Source organism: Varanus komodoensis, unplaced genomic scaffold, assembly GCF_004798865.1.
Source record: "Varanus komodoensis strain SLA01 unplaced genomic scaffold, ASM479886v1 scaffold5, whole genome shotgun sequence".
NCBI lineage: Eukaryota > Metazoa > Chordata > Lepidosauria > Squamata > Varanidae > Varanus > Varanus komodoensis.
The window spans coordinates 43,233,647-43,257,506 of record NW_025336087.1 but is presented as its reverse complement, the minus strand read 5'-3'; the positions used below and the strand labels follow the sequence as shown (position 1 = coordinate 43,257,506).

General features: G+C 37.6%; 1 protein-coding gene across 5 annotated transcripts in view; it reads right to left on the bottom strand.

Moving 5' to 3' along the window:
* The window catches only part of TUT7 (terminal uridylyl transferase 7), a 46,788-nt gene extending 24,796 nt beyond the window's left edge, over positions 1-21,992 (bottom strand). For 3 of the 5 annotated variants that reach the window (XM_044445937.1, XM_044445936.1, XM_044445934.1), the window contains exons 1-12: positions 21,800-21,992; positions 18,571-19,083; positions 16,004-16,182; positions 14,345-14,461; positions 12,339-12,516; positions 12,082-12,170; positions 11,559-11,610; positions 10,495-10,564; positions 8,932-9,058; positions 4,142-4,261; positions 2,350-2,484; positions 1,034-1,214 (exon numbers count right to left, since the gene is read on the bottom strand). In XM_044445937.1, coding sequence (XP_044301872.1) covers positions 1,034-1,214; positions 2,350-2,484; positions 4,142-4,261; positions 8,932-9,058; positions 10,495-10,564; positions 11,559-11,610; positions 12,082-12,170; positions 12,339-12,516; positions 14,345-14,461; positions 16,004-16,182; positions 18,571-19,063 — 1,741 coding nt within the window. In that variant the 5' untranslated portion in view covers positions 19,064-19,083; positions 21,800-21,992. Of the gene's footprint in view, positions 1-1,033; positions 1,215-2,349; positions 2,485-4,141; positions 4,262-8,931; positions 9,059-10,494; positions 10,565-11,558; positions 11,611-12,081; positions 12,171-12,338; positions 12,517-14,344; positions 14,462-16,003; positions 16,183-18,570; positions 19,084-20,850; positions 21,026-21,799 lie in introns of all 5 variants that reach the window. The other 2 variants (XM_044445935.1, XM_044445939.1) reach the window with 2 other exon arrangements.
* Positions 21,993-23,860: the final 1,868 nt, after the last annotated feature.

Below are 23,860 nucleotides of genomic sequence, written 5' to 3'. Positions count from 1 at the left end.
CATTTTGTACATATAAGCATGTTATGGAAATGGTTAACTCCAACTGCCTAGGTTTTACCGTGTTATTGCTGCTGGTAGATGAGCTAGCATTTGTTTTACCCTGGTTTTCAGGGTTTTAGACATGGCTAGTGAACTACCCTTAAAGTCCATGGAGATGGAAAGCAGGAAGTAGACACAAATCTCTAAAACAAAATGGAATATTTATAAAAATATTGAAAAAATTATTTTCTTGCATCAGTTTCTTGGGCCACTTTCTACAAACTGGTACCCTCTGGACATATGAAGCTGCAATTCCCAGCATCACTGAGCACTGGCCATATGGCTAGGACTTCTGTAACATGAAGTCCAAAGCACATAGAGGGTATCAGGTTGGGGAAGTTTGCCTTAGAAGTACCTTGGCATTAACTTTTTTTAAAGCAGCTTCTTTGAGTGAGGTATGTCAGAGAAAAAACCCCCACACAATTCACAAGGTAAGCAGTGTACACATAAGGCTTGCTACATGGAGACCACAGTCACACAGACTAATTTTAAGGAGCCTTAACCTAGCAGTTGCTCCATAAGCTAGCCTATATCAGGAATTATCACACTTCGTTGTACTAAACCCCTTTGTCAAAAAAGAACTGGCTCTGGATTTCCCTTGTTGCAGCTATAATGATGGTACCCACTTAAGATAGATAGAAAATGCAGCAGTTTAATACTACTTGCTTAGACCTTTAAGAAAGCAAAAGACTAGTGGAACACTCTCTGCCCTTCAGCTCAAAAGACAAGGCAAATATGGGGTGGGGAGGAAGAAGAAAGCAGCCCAAGGAAACAGCCCACAAGGTCTCTTGATGAGTACACAGCAGGTCAGTACGTTTTCCTTGTGCAAAGACTGCATATGTAGAAGTCAGATGAAACTTACAGCTCCTCTAAATTTTCTTACAGAGTCCCAACAAAAAATAAAAAAAATGAAGCTTTAAATCTAGAATGAGGCAAACTTCTCTGACAATCAATATAAATGGAAACCTTGTATAACTGAACTCATTTAAAATACCTTCCACAGCAATCCGCTTTTTAGGCCAGTCTTTTGATTCACGAGACACTTTTTCTTTAAGGCGTATGCTGATCACCAGGTCTGCCAAATTAAACTCCAGGGCATAGAAACGAAGCAGTTCAACCCAGAGCTGTCCAACTGGGATTGAACACTGATGATCTGAATCAAACACTAAAGGAACCTGCCAATTAAAGCAATGGATGAAGTACCACATTTGCCTAAAAACATACACCAAAGCAGAAACATATGGTAGTATCAGTTTTAATGAGGTTTTAAAGGTTCAATTTCAGTTTCAAGCAATGAAAAAAGAGCTCTAATATCACTGCATGCAAGCCATTTTGTAACTAACAAAATTATATATATATATAATATGGATTCAAAAGTTAATCCTGTTGTGTTCAATAGGACTTACTCCCAGGTAAGTATGTATAGGACCGCAACCTAATATATTAAAGAAGCTGATATGATTAGGTTATAAAGTTATTTGAAGCTCTTGAAAATAGGCAGTAGAAATTCTATCAAGCATAATCTTACACTTGAATCACAAGATTTCAAACAGAGATTATCAAAGCAGAAGCTAGTTATAAGGAAGAATATATCAAAACATTTGAGATACCTCTCCTGAAAGCACCTAGCACCACTCTCAATGGACAAGCAACAACCTTACATGTTCCATAAATAAGTTTAAGATAACATAATAAGTACAATGCCTCCTTGTTTATTCCAGATAATTTTTAAAAGAAATGTGAAGAGTTTAAATTCACATTCTTGAAGTATTAACCAGATCAAAATGATTTGGTAGATAGCAAGAGTGACTTCTCTTAATAATTGTCTCTCTTTTTAAAATTACAACATGATTAATTCTGGTTTCTTTATGCTTGCATGTCCTCAACTCTAACCTCTTAAAACTGTTACACAAAATTTTAAAAAGCAGATAAATTTGCTCAAGCTTTCTTTTAATATAAGACAAGCATATTACACATATTGCATTTAGCTCTTTAAGGCAGAGTAAATAATTCTTTATTGCAGAACGTGATAGTCATTCAGTTCTCTAGCCTGCCATGAATATCCACATAATTGATTTTAAAACTGCAATAGCTATCAAGTTCCATTGAAGTCAGTGAGAATACTATAATGTCAGACATTTTTCTAGTTCTACCCATTTTTGATTGAAGATGATAATTCCATGATTATTCAACATTGAGAATTGCAACTGAGGTATTACAGTTGTTCTATTACACAAAGAAACACCTAGCAAACTATTAATTAAAATCATTTTAAACTATTCTCTTCTTAAAATTAATATATTAAAATACCTTGCCCCTCTTAGGAGAAGATTCCTTTGAAGAATTTGGATCATCAACACCAAGACTTTGCTCCCAAACTACAGCATCATTTTCAACTTCTTTTAGATTAAAGTTCACTAATTTCTTCAATGAAAATCCTCCAATCTAGCAATATGGAAAGAGAGAATGATAAACATAATATTTGACTAAAAAATCAGTAATCAGGATGGAAGCTTTGGCTTTGGATACTGCTGCTGGGTCAAAAACCTTCTGTGGACTAAAACAGCCCTTCAGTTTACAGAAGGTAAACTTTGGAGCCATCCTATTATCCAACAGCATTGACAGAACTGTCATTAAAAGGTATAAGACATTAGAACTGCATTGCTGAGCCAGGCCAGACCAGGGTTTCTTCTATTCAGGCAATAGCTAACCACATGCTTTTGGGGGATATGATAGCAACAGAGTCTACTAATCAATTGTTGACCACAAGCTGTAGCACAAAAAAGGGACCTATATACATATATCTTTCATTCAATATGTATTCATTTTAAATAGTATACCTCACTTTCTTCCTTAAAATAGCACTCAATTCAACAACACAAATATAGTAAGTCATCTAACAGTTGCCAAAGCCCAAATAGGGTGCATTTTGTCTGGAGTGTATAAGCAAATGAACTGAATAGGGGGCAAATTATAAAAAGATCATGTTGTTAGAAGCTTACTGCCTAGCCAGTGAAGATGGTTTGATTTGAAGATCTGATTTGTTAAATCAGGTTCATATGGGGAAAGTGCTGCTTCACTTTCCCCATATGAACATTGTCATATGGAACATTGGAACATTGTCCAAAACACTTTTAAAACCTGTATCAAGTCAACTGGGATCACTCATATCAAACTGTTGACATTTTTCTTGCAGATACCATGCTGATTCTTACCTTATGCAACAATTTTTCTGTACTTAAGTCAAACCAATGTTGTCTGGTTTACTTGGGACAGAAATCAGGTGACAAGACTTTTAAGTTCTTAAATATTTGGATGAAACCATTTCATTCAATGTAAACAATCACTAAGTAAACAATCATTTAGCCCAGTCTAAACCACCATTATTTCCATTTGGTATGGTGAAGCTTTCCCTTCCTATATGGCTTTAGTTTCACAAAATTTTACTTTCACAAAATTTCTCAAGAAGACTTGGATGTTCCAGTAAAAACAAATGGAATTACCAGAGACAAACAGAAGGATTGGAAGAGGCACACTGGAAGGATTTTGTTTCATTTTTAGGCCTTGGAAAGGAATGTAATTGATTCTCATGTTCTTCAGAAAACTAACACACTGACTGAATTCAGATGATTTTCCAAATAATAATCTGAGAGACTGAGATCAAGCAACAAGCCTGAGCATTGTTCTTCTTCCCCCTATTCTTTTCCATGGCTTAAATACACTCAAATCATATCTTAGTTTGCCACTGAAGGAGGCCCCCAAACCAGGACTGCAAACCATAGTTTGATCTTACTTTCAAGACAATAATTTGCCAATTCAAATGTACAGGCAAACTTTAGTTTAATTAGACCAGGAAGTAATATATTAAAGATGTGTTCATGAGAGAGGTACCTGGAGGGAACAGGTAACACTCAAGGCTATGGATTATTAATGATCCTCCAAATCATAGTTTGCACAACTGCCTTCCATGCAGCTACTGTTGAGATAGATTGTTTCTTTCTCCTTGCCAGAAAAGAAAGAAGAATGTATTGTCTGGAATTTACATAAGATTAAAAACTTTTAATGAATGTTTAAGAAACTCTTATGTAATGTATGCACATACCCATGATCCTAAATAAACAGGTAGGAATGGTTCTTTCCTCTGTTGCAGGAAAAAAATGACCATTAGAGCAAACACATAAGGTGGTAAGCCGCCTTCTTCAGGACGATCTGCACAACATAGCTACAAAAAGAAAAAGAAACACCCTTTGAAATAATCTTTTGTCCAACATTTAAAACTGACAGGTGATAGTGATGAAACTAACCAGTCCTTCACTAGAAAGCACAATTTTAAAGCACTATTGGGGAAACTGACAACCTGAAACTATACTGTCACTTTAGCTGTGATGACACTAAGACAGGATAGTCCCAAACAACTAAAGCAGTATTCTATATAAGGCAATAGAGCACCGTCTCACCAGTCCTAACACTACTACGCAATCTGATTTTACCATACATCATCTACACACCTTTCATTAGAGTGTACGCTCTCCTGTTGAGTACAGCAAAGGGCACAACTCTCGAGAAGTAAAGTCACAAAAAGCTGAGTTTTATTAATACTGACAACTAAATTCTTACATTCTAAGAAGAGTAAAATCAAAAGTTGCACAAATGTCTTAAAAAGAATACATGAAGAAGGTATATACCAGTAGAGAACTGAAGAATAATTTACAGCAGAAGCACTGCATTGATGGTACTGCAAGGTTTTTCAAAATACATTAATTTTTATTTAGTATAATAAAATCAGAAGCAAGCAAAATCATTACTCCATGTTACATATGAAACATCCTCTTTTCAATTAGTGCTTGTAGGAGTTTCACAGAAAAAACACTAGTCCTATAATTAACTCTTCCTGTATTATTTTTAAGAAAATCACACGTTAAAGATCCATAATCATGCTACATCCAGCCTGGTGGAGATGTAATGCTGGTATAGTAAGAAGTTCAAGAGCACTATGGGGGCTCACATGCTTGAGGTCAAGAGCATCATAATGCTCCAAATTATGCTTTTCATGTGGGAATTCTTTCCCCCTCTTTCATTTTTGAAACCAACATGGTACAGTGTTATGGCTGCAATTTCATTTTCACTAATCATGGTTAGCGCAGACAATTGTTTGCAAACCCATACTTGATCAGTATGTAAAATTAACAGTTTTGAAAATGAAAAGGACAGGAAAATTAGTATGTTAGCAGAAGGACAAGAAGGTGTGACTTAGCCCACCAGGTGTTTCTAATTACCTAATCATGGTTATATGTCTGGAAACACTGTATTTGTGCTGTGCCAAAGATGGAATTTAGTATTGGGTCCTTGATCTCAGTTTCATTTTTGGGAAGGGAGGGGAGGGGGGGAGTCGTCATATTTATAAAGATATGCTTGAAAGTGTGAGCAGTGCCTGAGAAAATGGCAGAAACCAGGAGGTACAGTATTCACAATGTTTTCAGTAGTTAGACGATGTCAGTGTACTACCTAGCCTTTGCCTCTTCCTGTGATTAACAGAAACAAAACAATATTCAAAAACAAATCTATGCAACTATGTATAACTTTTATAAGCTATGGCATTGATCATTTCCCAAATGGGTGAAGCCTTACTCTTACTTGTGTTCATGGTAAGATATAGACAGCATGAACAACCCTTTTTGACCTCTAAGTGCTACCTAACAAGGCGAACATACTCCATTTTTTTCTTATCGTAAGAACTGAAGAAAAATATGGGATACAATGAAGGCAGTTGTAAGAGGGTTAAGTATTAAAGAGGCATATTTACTAAAAAGAAAAATTTTTAAGAAAAAGTAAACAAGTGGAAAATGTGGAAAAGGAAATTAAGGAATTAGAAATATATCAGAGAGAGAGAGAGAGAGAGAGAGAGAGAGAGAGAGAGAGAGAGAGACAGACACTGATTTAAAAATCCTAGCAGAAATACAAGCTAAAAGAAGAGAAGTGGGAAATGTAGAAATACAAACATACAGAAGAATTTAATATATTTGAAGAGGGAGTACTTTGAATTTAGTAATACAAATTCAAGGTCGATGGCCAATTCAGCACAACAAAATAAATTTAAAAAATCAATTGGAATAGGTAGGGACAAAAAATGAGAGAAAATGTAACTTAACAAGAGATAAATTATTATTTATTTATTTATTTATTTATTAAAACATTTTTATGCCACCCCATTCGCTGAAGCCTCGGGGCGGCTTACAACATTAGTTAAAATACAAACATTAAATTAGGAATATTTTATATTTTTTTTAACTTATATACAGGTAGAGAGCTATCATTAAGCAAGGTTAGATCATATATCAAGAAAAATATTGAGAAAAAACTACAACAGATGCATATAGACTTAATAGAACAAACAAATATAGAAGAAGAAATAGAAGAAAGTATTAATAAGTTGGAAATAAGGAAATCTCTTGGGATAGATGGATTTGGACCAGAGTACTACAAAGTTTTTTTTAAAAGTTTTTAAAACCAAAATTAAAAGCTTTATTTAATTAATGGAAGGAACAAATATGCTAGCATCTTGGAAATATTCCACAATAGTTTTGATTCCTAAGCCTAATAAGGATTTGACTGATTTAGGGTTTTATAGACCTATCGCGCTCATAAATCAAAATGCAAAAAATACAGCAATATTAACAAATAGAATGAATAATTTATTGATAAATATAATAAAGCAGATCAAACTGGCTTCATAGTAGGGAGACAGATGCAAGATTTGTCCAGAAAAGTTTTTAATAAATTAGAGGTTATAGGTAAAGTGGACATTAAAGCTGGCATAGCATCTTTATATATTTTTAAAGCTTTTGATTTTGTGGAATGGCCAGTAATACATAAAGTTAGAGAAACATTAGGATTTGGAAAATGATTTAAGTTTAATAGAGTAATTATATTCAGGTAATGTAGCAAAAGCAATAGTAAATGATGACATAACAGAGCAAATATCCCTAGGTACTAGACAAGGAAGTCCTCTTTCCCCAATATTGTTTGCTTTAGTTACAGAAATACTAGCAAACAGTATTAGGAATGATAATAAAAGGTATAGGTTTTGAGAACAGGATTAAGATTAGCCTATTTGCTGATGATACTTTATTAACAATAAGGGAACCATCAGAAGCTATATAACAGATTAGTTTACATTTGGAAGAATTTGAAGAGATAGTGGGTTTAAGAACAAACTGGGATGCATCAGAGATGATGTTATTTAATAGTGATAAAGAGGAGAAAGAAAAGATTAGAAGTAAATTTAAAGTTAAGATACCTAGAGTTATCAAGTATTTAGGTTATCAAGATACCTAGAGTTATCAAGTATTAATATTACTAAAAAATTAGACTGTTTAAAAAAGAATAATTTTGATAAATTGAAAAATAAAATAAACATGAGAATGATTGAATTCAAGAATACTGATTATCTTGGCTTCGTAAAATAGCATTATGCAAACTGAAAATACCACCTAAGATTATTTTTTATGTATGATGGTTCCGATTAAAAGAACAGATAAAGAATGTAAAGGAATGGCAAGATATGATTAATAAGTTTTGTAATGGGGATGAAAGAGTGCAGATAAATAAAAAAGTTGGTATAGATCCCAAAAGATAGAAGGACTGTATATCCCTAATGTAAAGTTATATTATATAGCAAATCAAGTGAGGCATATACTACACATTATATTGCAACCCAGTAAAGGTAATATAGCTAAAATTAGAATTTTCTGAACTAGAAGAATCCTTGATAGATCGTTTTTCAAATATGTATTAAAAAGGTAGAAAATCATTTCTTTAAAAATACATTACAAAATTGGAATAGGTATAAGAAAAAAAAATGCCACTAATCTCACCATTATGTCCAATTACTGAATTAGAAGGGTTCCATCAAATTTGAGAGTGAGTTTAGGGAAAATATTAAAGAATAAACAAATAATTAGATTAAAAGATCACTTAGAGAAGATGATTAAAAAAGCAGTATTAAGAAAGGAGAAAATTGGTATAATGTGATTCAGTTAGCTGGCCTTGAGAATGGATAAAGAGGTAAATGTGGGAATTACACAAAATTTGAAGATATGACTATAAAAGAAGGAAAAACAAAGAGAATATGTGAATTGAAGTAATAGTACTTAAAATTTATAAGATACTGTTAGAAGGAGCAATATGATTCACTTAAAGCAACATGGGAAACAGATTTGAAAAAGAACATCAGTAATGAAGATTGGGAAACTATTTAAAATATATGTCACTAAGAATAAAGGAATGTTTAAATAAAATTGTACAGAAGTGGTACCTAACTCCGGTGAAACTGAATTGCATAGGTAACAAATATTCCAATTTATGTTGGAGATGTGGTCAGGAAGTGGGAACATATTTCCATATGTGGTAGGAATGTGAATATATAGTGAAATCTTGGAAAACGGTCTTTAAAGAGTGTGGTAAAATATTAAGTTTAAATATAGAAATATGCCCCGAGATCTCATTTCAATATTTGATAAGAACCAATGGAGTTGGAATAACGAAGAATAACTAATTTAATAATTGCTACAAGATTAATCATAACAAAGAACTGGAAAGTAAAATATGATTACTAATTGGGAGCTTGGTATAGAGAAGTTTAGAATATAATTATTAATTATAAATTAACCTGGGATATTAAAGTGAGAAAAGGGCATATAAAGAAAAATAAGTTTAATGAGAATTGGGGTGTGGGCTCATCAAGGGTTAAATAAGTCACAATGGGCTGCTGTGACATGTAAACCATCCCACTGATTTCTGTCCAATATATACAGAGTGTATCTTTAAAAGTTTGAATATTTGTACAAACATGCTTTTATGTACAAGCAAGCTTTGCTACTAAATCAAACTTACCTTGGCCCAGTATCTGAATGCAATAACGAGGGATACAAGATGAGGTTCCAGTTTTCCTAGCATAGCCAAGTGATTTGTTGTCAGACAAGCATTTTCATTCCCCGCACTTACTCTGCAAACAAGGCCACTAAAATGATAAAGACAGATTTTTTAAAAACAATCTCTTAGAAAAGCAAATGGAAGATGGAACTATACATTCCTGGAAAAGAGAGGTTGCTGCTAAAAATAGCAGATTTATATTTCCTTCCTCTCTTTTCCACAATCATATAATCATAGAATAATAGAGTTGGAAGGAAAGTATAAGGCCATCAGGTTGAACCCCCTTTTCAATGCAGGACTCCAAGTTAAAGCATCCTCAACAGATGGATGTCCAACTACCTCCTGAATGCCTTCTGTGTAAGAGAACTATAATAATGTGTAGAAACAAGCATTATGAGACTTCAGAAGCATAATGTAGCTTCACATGTTCCTTCCATGAGAGAATGGGACTTTCTGTTGAGAAGAAGGGTTTTAGTTTTGCAAGGTGATGTTTGTGGAACCCCCTCACCCTATTTAACAAGATCTCCTAACTCTTTGGTCTGGGTTCACATGATTAAAACAAACCACCAGGGGTTATTTAACTGCAATATCTTGTTTTAATCTACAGTGTGTGCCAGGTGCCATATCATCAATCATTCAGTGGAGGACAGTTTGTTGCATCACCTGAATAACATGGCTCGTGGGAGAGGGAAATAGGCTTCAAATAACCCATGCCCTGGTGTTAGATTATTTAAGGGTTGTTTCCTCCTTCAACAAACTATGCTGTCCAGCTAGAAGTATCACAACAAATCATGCCTAGACAGGTAATTAAATTTTTAAAATTTAGGTCTTCATAGAGAATAAAACTGGAGAATAAAACTGTTATCGGTTACTAGTCAATAGCCTATATACTGATTATTTTCAGTATCAGAGGCATATACCTTTTAGTACCAGTTGCTGGAGACCATGAGCTGGAATACTATTGTGCTCATGGTCTATTTATGGATTTCTTGTGGACATCCAATTGGCCACATTAGGAACAGAATGCAGAACTAGATAGCCTTTTGGTAAGGATGTTGAAGAAAGGTTTTTCAAAATGGTTTCAGTCAGTGTCTATCCAATTAGAAGCCTCCAGAACCAAATGTAGGCTTTAATGCCATTTTTCATCAGAATTCCATAATGATTCCAAGTTTGTAATGTGATATAGGCAACAAAAATGTGTCTGAAAATACACTCATTAGAAAAAAGTACAAGAAAAATACACTTATGTTTAAAAATGCACACAAGCACATTGAGAAAAATTGGAGAAAACTGAAAAAATACACATCAATTTCCATACAAGAAAAAAGTTCACAACTGGACAGGGATGAGCTTTGAGGTGGAAAACATCTAATTTTCATATGTTTTAGAAATGATTTGCTTATCTTATTATTCTGTTAAGTCAAGATCACTGGAGTTATACAATACAGAAGCTAACACACTTATAGGCATGTGTAATTTACTTGGCTATACACAATAAGAACACATAAATTTGCTAACTGAGACCTTTGTTTTTCTTTGCACACCACCACAGGCACTCTAGCATGGAAATCTGCATCAACATCAATAAAAGATTCTAGGGGGGAAAAAGAAAACCAATTTAATCAAGGTACTGAGGAAAAGTCACACAGAGCAAATTAAAAGAAAATTCTCTATTTGCTTGCTTGTACTTGAAAGGATGTAGTGCATGTATTACCAGATAGAATAGCCATCTGAGTTATCATGATACCTTTTGATACAGGTAGTATATGCTAGTAGAAAAGCAAATGCAATACAATATGAATGGGAGCTTCATTTGACCATCTAAATCCATTCTTAAGATTGTAAAAATTAAACATCAAAATTAAATCTACCTGAATGAAGTCTTAACAGCTGGAGTTATCTGTGGTCAAATAGTAGGTGCATGATGCAGAGGCAATGCCCACCACTAAGCAGTCTGCACAAAAGAGTAGTTCTCAACAACTGTTTTGTCCATGCACAGCCATTATCTCTGAAGAGCAGTATAATTGACATGATTCATTCATACTTACTTCCAAAGCCTGACATAATCACAAATCCACCCATGTTGACCCCCATTTCTACCATGCAAACCCAGCATGTTCAGGGGGAAGTGGTTTCCAGCATAATGTTAATTCTCCCTTTTCTTAGCTGTTAAGGGCACGAATACATAATTGTACCTATACCAAGTAAAAACATAGGGTTGGATCTGGAGTTGTACAGAGCAGAACTCAATGAGCTGCATGATCCTCAAGGGGCAGTGGGGGAAGAGCTGATTTTGCCCAACTCCCCAACCCCCGTGTCCTTAAAAATGTGCTCTTGAGTGTTAAGTAACCTATCAGAACAGTAAGAGAGATAATGCTGGAGAAACAAGGATTGGCAAAAATTATTGCCCTGCCCCCCCCTTCCAAGTAGGAAACCTAGTTCATAAGTGGAAGAAATGTTCCATTCATGGAGGGGGAACTTTGGATCCAAACCCATTCCTTCATGCCTCAACAGATCTCAACAGTGCTACTTGCACAGAAATGCTACTCCCATCTTGTGAGAACAAAAAATGGCTAGGTATGCCTTACCACTGTTCTTCAGGCTTTCTTGTACAAGTAAGAGTACATCAGGTTGGGACATCTATGAAGAACATCAGAACAAATGTTAAAGAATTTTGACATTCCTTAGTAAAGAATTTTATCTATTACAGAGATATTTCTAAAGCTTAGTATAACACTTCACGGCATTTATTATTTATTTTTTCTGATTAGTATCTTAGATAAGCTACTTGACTGGCATTTTTTTAAAGTCTTTGGTTCTAATAGCCATAACAAATGGGAGAAAGGTCATATTATTTTTTAGATAACACCAATAGGTACTTAATGACCCAGGAGTTTTTGTGTGTGCATTTTTGCTATATAAGCAAGAAACATTTCCAATCATCTCTGCACATGTAGATTTCTTAACTTCTACCTTTCCCAAACCTGCTTTCATGGATGTCACCATTACCTTCATCTGAACTTAAAATTTGACACTAAAACTCCTAGACACCCTATGCAATATTGCCTGATGAAATATGCAATATTTCCTAATGAAAATAAATGTACTTACACTGACTGGAAATTGAATATCTAGATTTACATCAGAGTTTTTGAAACCAAATCTGCTACAGGAAGAGCCATATAGTCTTAGAGAACAGTCTACAATGAAGGAAAATGGGAAACTTTAATTCAAACTGCAGAAATGGAGGAAATCCTTTGTTCTTCACAACGTTAAGAGTCTAGCCCGGAGCTGGTCCCAGAACCAAAAGAGGCTCCACTCCTGAAATCCCTTAGTGGTTAGCCTATGTCCCATCAATGTTACAGTACCTGGCAATTTTTGATGCAATACATTTTCCATGGTAGTTTTAATTCCAAGCCTTTGTTCCAACTCTTCATTATTTAAACCAAACTCTTGTACTACTTTCTCAATGGCAACACCAATAGCTTGGATTTGCATAGGTGTTGGTGGAGGTAGGGCAGTCAGCAGTTGCTGTTCTTGCTTCTCCTTTAAAGATAATATGCAAGAGAATATAAATATATTCTCTCAGGAACATTTATGGAAATATACTCTGAAAGATATATTACTTAAATAGTAAAGCATCTTTATACTTTTTCATATTACACATGTAGGAAAAAATAAAAATCAACTCAAATGTTCCTTCAGAGAGCATTATAAGAAGTGTGTCCTCTTATTAGCTAGATTATTGATAATATACAACACAGTCACTAAAACAAGAGCAAAGCATACATTTATTTGTGACTATGACTAATATTATGTTGTAACATGGAATAACAAGTCCTTCTTTCAAGCAGTTTACAGCATAAAGTTCACTACTGAGTAGAAAGTGGCAACAGCCCCAGCACAAGCTCATTTTCTGAAGTGGAAAGCACATATGCCACCATATGGTAACCCCCCCCCCCCCACTTCATGCACTCTGCTCCATTTCCCTTCCCACAACTGCCATTTCACGTCCCCTTCCCTGTATTGTGTTCTGGACCCTAAACCCCTTCTCGGGACAGGTAATCCCCGTAACATCACTTCCACAATGCCTAGCTCTCACAGCCAGCATTTAGGCTTAGTTGGTTTTCTGAAGAGCAACAACAGCCACTTTGTTGGTCAACACAGCTTTCCAAAGGGAAGCACATTTTTGCCACTCCTGTCACTCCACTGCTTGAGGTAAGGACTTCACCCTGACTCACAGAAAGGCCAGCCCTGGCTGACAAGTGAAAGTAAACACAATCGACAAAGAACGTGGTGTAGTGGTTCAGAGTATGGACTCAAGAGTGGTGGACTGGGGTGGTGAGACTGCGGTTCTAGTTCCCACTTGGCCATGAAACTCACTGGGTGACACTGGGCCTGTCACTGATTCTCAGCCTAACCTATCTCAGCCTAACAGCCTAACAAGGTTGCTGTGATGACATAGAGAAAGAGAAGTATGCAGCCTTGGGTTCCATGGAGAAAAAGGAGGGATATAAATGTAATGTATAATAATAATAATAATAATAATAATAATAATAATAATAATAATAATAATAGAAGTAATACTATCTTTATGAGATGGTGAAAAACCTCAGAGGTGCTCAAGTGAGTTTCAAATCATACTGGCTTCCTGCTGAGCCCCAGATCCAACATAAGCTAATTGTCCTGATTTCAAAGCCTTTGCCACTGCTTCCCTTGCCACTCTCATTCCTGAATATGGGCCTGCCTACGCCCATCACTCCTCCAGTTCAACCACGCACTGTGGATTAAAGGTCTCTTGCTCCCTTAACCCTTGCAGCACTCTTTCCTATTATGTATTTGGTTCGCTGTGTTGATGGCTATTTTAACCCCCCCTTTGAAAAATGGGCTGAGCATTTTAAGTGTTTTTTAACTGAGTTTGGTGATACTGTATCATTTTAGAATTGCAGTAAGATGCTTTGACTATTTTAAATGGAAAGGTGGGGTACAAACAGTGTAATGAACTAATGAATCTGAGAGGCAGAACAAAGTTTCAAAGAAAAGAGAGATGAATTATGGCAGTAGACTTCTGGATAAAGGTGGAAGGAGTGAGGTGTGACAATGGAAAGTCAAAGTGAAGATGTAGTAGCCAGGATGCAGGAGTCCCTGGTTAGTCAGCTACTATTCCCAGGGAGCAGCAAAGAATATTCTGGCCTGAAACAGAGAAGGCTGGTATGGTACAAGTCATGCTGGACCTCCTATATTAGCTGCGGTGGTTGCTGCTACTGCTGATTTGGTACTGTGCCTGCACACAATACATTTAATGTTCCTTCTTCATCTGTACAATGAACCAGAACTGTGATGTTTTTATACTCTGGACTTGTCGTCGACTCACCTTTATGTTTTTCTTATGTCTTTTTTCTTTTATATGCTTATGTGCAGATGCCACTGACTCAATCAAAGCGTCACATAATTTGCAAATATATTTTGCTGTTGGGTAGCTTCGAAAACGCTAAAGAAAAGAAGAAATATTAAGATGTATCATTTCACAACCTTTTTTTGTCAAGAAGAGCCACTAGCACTTATAGCCATGTTATTTTCTTATTGACAATCTAGGAATATTTAAAAGCATTGATAAGTGAAAGTTTGATGCTGTAAGAAACATACAAGGGGGTAATCTTGTACCACAGTTCAAGCTGGTCAGAATCCTAATTCCAGTTGACTGTGATGGCTTAATTTTTGTTGTGTTGGTCTGACACACATACTGAGATATGCCTGCACCATATATTAAACTGGGTAGCTATCTTGACTGTAAAAATGCCCAATGACAGAGGCTGTGCCTTTCAGATCACTTTGTCCCTTGGACTGATTTGAAATGATTTTTCACATATTCTTGCCTTTAACATAAACTGAATTTTCCAGTGACCCCATTTGAGTCTGTATCTGTAGAAACAATAGAATAGAATCAAATATTAGTAGAGTTGGAAAGGGGCCTAGAATGCCATCGGATCCAACCCCTGCTGTTGAAGGTCACTAATTTACACAATCCCACCCAATGAGAATGCTATTAACAAAATTACCCAGGCATATGTTATCAACTTCATTGTTAAACTCAATCTTTAAAATACTCTACAGATATTTCAATGTCCTGGTAAACATTTCCTGTCAAAGTACAGTATTGACACTGGACACTGGCAAAGCAAGACTGCAAGTAAGTTAGAATTTTGCTTTTTCATTTACAGTTGTCAAACAGCAAGCTGTCAAAAGAAAAGCAATGACACAAGGACACTGTATCATCAACTGGTACAACTGCACTAGTATAGTTGCTGCCTTGCAATGCACACACAGAACAGCAATGAGAAATATGTGGCTCTCCTGATGCTGTAGGACTCCATCAGGACCAGACAGCACAGAAAAATCTAAGGGATGATAGGAGTTGTAGTCAAGGAACATCATGTGAGCCATTGGTTCCCCACCACAAGGTATACTGGACCATAAGGATATATCCAATTACATGTACTTAAGCCAAATGACAATGATAAGAGTAATTACATTATTGTATTTAAGATTCCAGCAAGGTCTTTTACCCATTAAGATTTTCTATGAACTGTCCACTTTATTGTATGGTAAAAAATGTAATGTAGCACTTTTACTTTGTCGAACTTGCAACTTGTGGTTCATGAAACCTAAGCATCAATTTATTTATGTTATTGCTGCCCTGAGACACTGTAAAGGGTGGGATACAAAAACTTTTAAATAAAGAAATGAGTAAAATATGACTGTCTAAACTACTGTTGCTGGTTATAACAAACAAGAATCACTATCACCCTAGTACCAATTTTCAAATTTGTCACAATAATATTATGTAGCTAAATATGTTCTATTCTCTTATGCTTTCCCAAACACTTCACTGTCTTTCTTGCTGTGGATTATCTTTACTATGGTATTCCTAATGGATGACTTTCAGTCTCAATTCACATACTCAAAAATAATATAAGAATAGTAAAAAGAAAATAGTAGAAATAGTAAATAGTAGAATTGCAGAAACAGTTACCTTCCTCAGTCTGTAAATATAGTCCCGCTTAAGTCGCTCTTCAGCCTGCTGCAGCCCTAGCAATTCTTTTGCTGTTAGTGAAGATTCATCTATAACCGGTCCATCCATATCATCATCCTGATCATTTTCTTCTTTTCTTATCCTTCTTGATCTCCTTGGCTTCCTATTTTTCTTCATTTCTTTTCAAGTCATTACAAAAAAAATATCTTAAGTACCCTGCACAAATTAAGTTTTATGAGCTCAGAGATAAACAAGCCACTGAGAAATTCTGAATGATGTAGTACTGAAGTTTTAGGAAGAATGTATAGTTGTGGAGCAAACATCCTAGAGCTGCACCCCAAACACAAAAGGTTGAGCACAAAAGGCACCTGAAGTAAAATAATATGCAACACAATTCTATGTATATTTACTCATAGTCTTATTGTACTGAATATGATTTACTCTCAAGTATGCGTGCACAGGGTTCCAACTTTCAAAATATTAGTATGTGTCAGTTTTTATCTAACACCACTTGTCTGGAACCCTTTTTAATGTGCATAAGAAAGGCCATGTTAGAGAAGACCAAAGGTCCATCTAGTCTAGCACTCTGTACACCACGGTAGCAAACCAGCTGTCCACAGGTTCCCTCAAGCAGGATGGGTACAAGACTTCCTTCTTCTCAAGCTCCTCAGCAACTGGCAGCACATAGCCAGCCAGGCTAGTAGTTACTGATAACCTCCTGCCTCATGAATCTGTCCAACTTAGTTATGGGTTTGTTTAATTTGATATGAACTAGCCTCATTTTAACTTATAGAATTCCCCAAAATATCTTCAATATTACATTCAATATTGCTTATTTGAATTATCAAAAGAAATTCAAATTTGCATCTTTAAGCTAACATATACAAACATTTATTTCCTCAAATAGAAGACAGCAAGATGCTAGGCATATCACTATCATACTATACTAATATAATGTACCACTACGAAAGAGCAAAAGAAAACCACAAAGTAACTCCTAAGGAATCCTGAGAATACAAGTTTTGGGTTAAAAGCAAGTTTCTAGTTCTTAAAAGAGCCCCAGGGCAGAGGCAAGGCAGGGAACCTCCAGCCTTTCTACTTAATACAGCACAATGAGAGCTGGGCACATTTCCCAAGTACCATTCCTGGAACAGGAAAGGAATCTGCATGGTATTTCTAATCTGTGTTTTCTTTGCCCTTCTGATGGGAGACAGGCAGCACACAGGACAATCCCTTCATTACTTCTCATCATAGAGATTCCCCTGGCACTTCCTTACTTTCTTTTCTGCACCAGGCAAAGACCTTCCTTTTTAAAAAACATTGTAATAACTAATTGCCATAGACCTTTGTTTTGTATTTTTACTGTATTTTGTTGTTTTTAATTATGTTATAGTTTTTATGTTTTATTGTGTTTTTATCTTGTGCTGTGAGCAGCCCAGAAGTGCTGTGGCACAATTGGGTGGCACACAAATGTTTTAAATAAATAGACTGGAAATTCTTTCCTTCATGTAATGCCTGTTTCTCAACTGGAACATGAATAGCACATGAAAGACATGAGGCACTTGGCATGTGCTTGCAGAATGAAATCTTTTAAGTGGCTGCCAAATCCCTTTGCTTCTCATACTCCAGTTGGGATATAAGCAGTACATGCAGGTGGTAAGGGACCTAGAAGCAGACTGGCTCCTGCAAGAATTGCTAAGTCCCTTTCTCCATACAGAAAGAAAAGTGAGCAAGGTGAGATGACATCACAAAGGAGGGACTTAAGGGATAGCCTCACCTCTTTGGTCTACCAGCTTGGTTTGGGGAATAAGGGCAATCTGGTTCCTGGACCAGAACAGGTTGCCCAACCCTGCCCTAAGATTTGGGAGCAGCCATATGCCTCTGGCACTACTGTAGATCTGAGCAGGTTAGAAGTAGCTACTTAAGACACTGAAGGTTCTGGCTGGGCAAATGGGAGGTAACCAGAACCCTAAAACAAGAACTTGGAGGACAACATGTTAGGAGAGGCTGCCCTGGAGCTCTGATACTACGAGGTCCCAACAGACAGCTACCTGGCCATTCTGTGAACAAAATACAAATTAAATGGGACTCTGATCTGATCTGGCATGACTTTTATGATCCTATGATATTGATACTTGAAACTTTCTCTGTGATATTGTGCCAGGATAAGGGTCTGCAAGACTTAAGTCATTCCTAAAATATTCAGACTTATGATCATGAATTTTAAGCATTTTTCCAGCTCTAACTGGAGGGTCTTGAGACTGGCTAGGTAGTGGGGATAAAAAGAAGCAGTATTTACTTGTTTACCTTACACAGCATACTGCTTTAAGTATTACCAGGAAAACCCACTTCTGCCAGAACACCTACAGCACAAAATTGGATGGGGTGTGATCTATCAACCCAACATTTATTTGGTAGTTTTAGGAACAACGAATGAAATGACAATATTGCTTGCAATGTCATAGCACAGCATACTTAACATTTGTTCTGAGTTCAAAGATAACAGAAGAGTATAGCCACCAGAAAAACTGTCGTAACAGAACATTATCTGCAGAAGTGTATATTACCAGAATTTCCTTTTCTATCTGATACATCTTCATTTGTTAGGATACTCGGATGCTGCCTTCGTACATTTCTGCTTCCTAGGCTCTCACCCTCATGAAAAGAATCCTTCCTTGGCCTGATAAGCACAGGTATCCAGGCTGAAGGTTTGTACTCTCTCCAACTGTCTGGATTAGCATGATGGTTGTCAGATACCCACTTCTTAATTTGGTCTTTTGAGGCATCATTTATCTTTGCCCCTTGATTGTAAACAATGTTTTTAGCATTCGGACTGCTCAAAGCACAATGTGCTCCCTTTCTGGGACCTGTTCCATAATAACCCAGTGCACCCTTTCTTTTCTCAAGTCCTATGTCCATTTTGTTGCTGTGTCCATTTCCATAATCATCCATTGCTTGGTAATCATGATGCAGAGCGCACTTCTGGAAATCCTCCTCATTTAAAATTCCCCGCTCTTTATTATGTCTGGCAAAGCAAGGTTTTGTAGTATCTCCCATCATAGTGGCTGTTCACTCTTTCCCTGTGGGATGATGAGAAGGAAAAAATAAGTCAGGTAGGAAGGGGGCAGAGCAAAGTTTAAACATGTTTCACTCAGGTTCAGGTTGCCTTCTAGTTTACCAGGGATATCCAAGCAAGCTACTACCTCTCTGTCTACTCTAGCTTTTACTAGTTAACAAAAATGCATCACTTCTAGAAAAAGCAATACATGTAATCCAGTAATTGATTATAGTATAAGATTTGTGACTGAAGGATGCCATCAAAACAGAATGAATATTATTACAAATACATTGATCATCCAAAGTAATTGCTGTAATACTACATGCATTTTGTACAAACTGGAATGGAACAGAAACTCCAGAAAGGCTACTTCCTTTTTGAAGGGTGTGTGTGTTCGTATAGTCAACATTCCACAACCTCTTTCATTCCAAGAATGACCTAGACAACATATGCAACACCCAATTCAAAACACTGAACTCAATCAAATAAGATACTGACTGGTGAGACAACTACATGACTGGTGTCATTTTGTACTTAATTGGACAGGCCTTGCCTCTTAAATATACTCTTGTATGAACAGGAGTGGCATCAGTCAAATTCTTGCAAGTCACACTACATACCTGACTAAATAAGATTTCATCACCATAGAAGATTACACAAATAAGCCTAAATATTACCACACTTGACAGAATATGGATTCAAATGGCAAACTGAAAGAGTAAACAGAAGTTGGCAGTAGCCAGCCAAAAACAAGTGCATCCAGACTAGAAGAAAGATCTATTTCATGTCCAGTCTATCTTCCACTGCCAAGGAAAGATTTACTCACAGAATATATTATGCATACAACAGACAACTATATATTTAGAGGTGTAATTTGAAGAGGAGTGAATAAAAGTGACAGAAATGATAGGGTTATTTTCTTTATAAGAAAAACAAGAGCTCCCTCTCTCATCTTAAGCTGATACATCAAGTCAATGTCTTTTTACTCAGAAATGAATCCCCCTGGGAAAAAAGGCACACTGGACACAAACCTATTACTAAGTTTTGTGCTTTGATTTCCTTCTTATTGAGTTTGCCACTAGCCTTTAAAGCATATCTTTGAATATAAATATGTTAAGCAGTCAAAAGCTATAATCTTAGACAGCCTTCTTAGAAAACCATAAAGTCCTATTGAATACAGTGAAACATTTTAATATAAACATGTCTAGGATTGCATGAAATGCAAAAGGTTTAGATTACTATCATCTGGTTTCTGAATATATGATCCACATGAATCATGGGGGAGGTTTGCAACCTCCAAAAACACCCTTCAAAACAATCACTGTATTAGTAAAACACAAATTCTATCCTTACTCTCAATTCTATATTCACACAAAGGCAAATTGTATCAGCTATTCCTTTAAAACACTGTGTTTTACTTCTGTATTGCTCAGGTACTTTTTATGGCTATTTACAAATTCACCACAAAAGGGGCATATACAATGAAGTCACACGAGGACATCCACAGTTGTTCCCTGCTTTCTTGAGAGAAACAGTTCTACCTGTGGTGTAAAGCAATATTCTCGCAAAGGATGAGGCAATCCCTACCCAATCACATCTGTATATATACCCAAAGTAACAAATGTATTTTGGCAGAAGCATGCACGACAGGCAGTGCAAAATAAATATTAAATGTGTTAAACTTTAAGCTACTACAAAACTCTTTGTTGTTTCTGACTATTCTAGGAATGTTCACATTAAGAACAAAACACATTTCAGCAAGAGGTTCATATTTCTGTCCCATCCTCACCTTGAATCCAAGGAAATCATTTTCCCTGAAAAGTGCTGGTGTTTACAATTTGCAAGCAGTGACAATTATTAGTACATATGACGTCTGAAGGCGTCCACCAAACACTCACAAGACCATTGTTCATGGGATCCCATCAAACACTTGTATCCCATGATGAAGCATGTAAATGCTGTCTCTGCAAGAATATGAGTTAACACATAAACAAACAACTTTTTAACACAAGACTCTCAAGAGCACCTCTGAAGCTCTTATCTCCATTTTATCCCACATGTGAACACTAATGCAGAGCAGAAAGCTGCGAAGGTCATAATTTAATCACATTTACATTGGGGCCTACATAATTGTGTTGTGCACATGTGTGTCTATTATGTACATGCATGTCTGCATGCCTGTAGATATTCCCAAATCCAAACTGATCTAAACTTCATCTGGGAAGTTAGAGCAAGGCTGATAAGCATCTTAAAAATCTTGTCTGGTATTATGCTAACGATAAGTAAACTGTGGATGAGGCGGCCAAAGATAAATTGCAACCGGGCAGCACTACTGAAGCCAAAGCCGGAATAAACCTCAAGAAACAACGCCTCAGCCCCTGGGGGCATCTTGTGGGCCACTTCTTCAAGGAGTGGCGGGGGGGAGGCTGTTGCTACATCGTCAAGACACTGGAAGGCGAGCACGAAGAAAGCTGCGGGGGTACTCTCTTAGGCCCCGGAAGGAAGAGAGCCTCCTTCCCTTTCTCGGGTGCCAGGGCAGCAGGCAGGTACGCTCGCTCATTCGGCGGCCGCTTCTACCGCCTCCCCGCCCGGAAGCTGGCGGCGGCGGGTCCGCGCTGCCCCCTCCCCAAATGGGGGGCACATGGACGGCGGGGCAGGAGGAAGAGCGGCTGCCACAATCTCCCCTCCCCCATATCCCGCCCACGGGGGCAGAGAAGGAGCGACGAGCGTGAACTTACGCGGCAACCGAATTAACCGACACACGCGCGTGCCGCTGCTTCTGCCTTCTTGTCCTCGTCCCGTCGTCACAGCCGCCGCCGCCGCCGGCTCCTTCGTCACTCCGTTACTGTCCTCGCTCCATTGTACCAAGGCGGAAGCCTCCGCCAGCAGCAGGAGCCCCCGTCCGTTGCCTCCCCGTCCTCCCTCGCCCCTCCCACAGCCCAGCGCCAGTCGCACCGCCTCTGCTCCATCCGGCACTTTGTGTTTACCTCACGGGCGGCGGCCGCCATGACGGTAGAGGCGGAGGCGCCCGCACGCGCTCGCTCTCCCTCTTTCTCCCTCTCTCCTCTGGACGGGTCCAGCCCTCAGTAGAAGAATCGGGGCGTCAGGAAAGTACGAAAGAGCCGTACGAAAGAAAAGCAACCCTGGCTCTAAACTGCAGAAGAAAACAGTTTTTTGTTTTTCTTTTTCTGGAGGGGGAGTCTTCAGTGTAGCCAACTATGTCTCCTCGTTATTTCTTTGGAAAAACGTTTTGGTTTCAGACGGTACGTGTGGTTCCTACTATTTCTGCCAGGAGTTCATGGCAGCTTGCATAGCTCTTACTCCGAGCGGTTTTATCCATTAAACTGTTGCCGGACTTCCCGGCCCCGATTACCGGCCTGGCAGACAAGCTGAGAGGACCCTAGACTCGCGACTGTGAGCTAGGTGTAAGCTTTATTTCAGTGCACTGAAGAAAACATAGACAAAAGGGGTGCGTGCCCAAAGCAGTGTCTCGTTAATTGTCCCCCACAACAAGCATCATATATGTACGTAAGCAATCGGGTTACCTAATACACATTCGATACATTGCTCCTCTGCAGAGTTCAAAGGCTCCTTTCTTCAAAGTCTGTACACTTGCTGTGTCTATCCTTTATCACCCTGTTAATCACGCCAGCCCGGGCTAGTCTACTCCCTATCATTAACGGAGCATATTGCAACTTTAAGAGCGACGCTCTTGCTGGCCCTTTGAACGTTAGTTCCAGGCCATTACGAGATGTTGATTACGCAAAGAGTATTGTTCTACTAATGCCCCTCTTTCTGGAACCTGAAGCCCATCATGACTCCTACTAAGGCTCTAGGGTCTTAAACTGTGGTGGCAGCAAGGGAAAATCTAGGCAGTGGTGGGTTTTGCAACACAACTATTCTTGTGGCCTCAGGACTCCCCAACATTTCTGCATCTGTGGACATTTTTGGAATTTTTAATGACTGTTGCAGGTACTCTCACAAAATGGCAGCCGGCAGGGCCATGGGCTGTGCCTTGTTTCCAATAAGGCAAACTGAGGACACAAGAAATACAAAGTAACTTGCTCAGCTAAGTACAAGGCACAGGTTGTGGTTGGAGCTCCAAAACACAAAAACACTCATTTCAGCCCAAGTAAAAATGGCACTGGATTGGCAATGTTTGCTCACAGCTGGCAATGTCCTGGTTTGTATATTACAAGAAATAAAATAATCAGAAATGCCCAGCAGGCTCCAAGAGAAATGTCTTTGGGCATCTTGTTGGAGACTACAGTGTGCGGCAGAGAGTGTGTGACCACTTTATATCAGTGTGTGCTGTGGGTCAGTCTCTCCAGTCCAGTGCTCAGTTAAAGAACATATTTTAATAGCCTTAGCCCATGAACAAGTGAAAGTAATAATACACAGGTACCTTTACTGCACTACTGAATATATGTGCACTCATTCCACATTTACATTAGGTTGAAGTGTTTATAATTTTATAATATAAAGCACAGATACATGTCTGTATCTCTAATCTTGGGAATTGGAATTTGATTCATTACTGTAGTTATTTTATACAAATAATAGTTATTATTTCATTGTGCATATCAACTGGAGCTATATCTCAGGAGTGTTTTTTTTTTCTTTTTTATAGGAAGGGTTTACAAAATCAATTTCCCAGCACTCTGATATATTCAAACTGATACAGGTTTGTAAGGATCCTATATATGAGATCCTATAAACCTTTACCAGGGGAAAAGGCCCCATTAAAGACAAGTTATTTTCAAGTAAACATGATAGGAGTGTGCTACAAAGTGGGGATG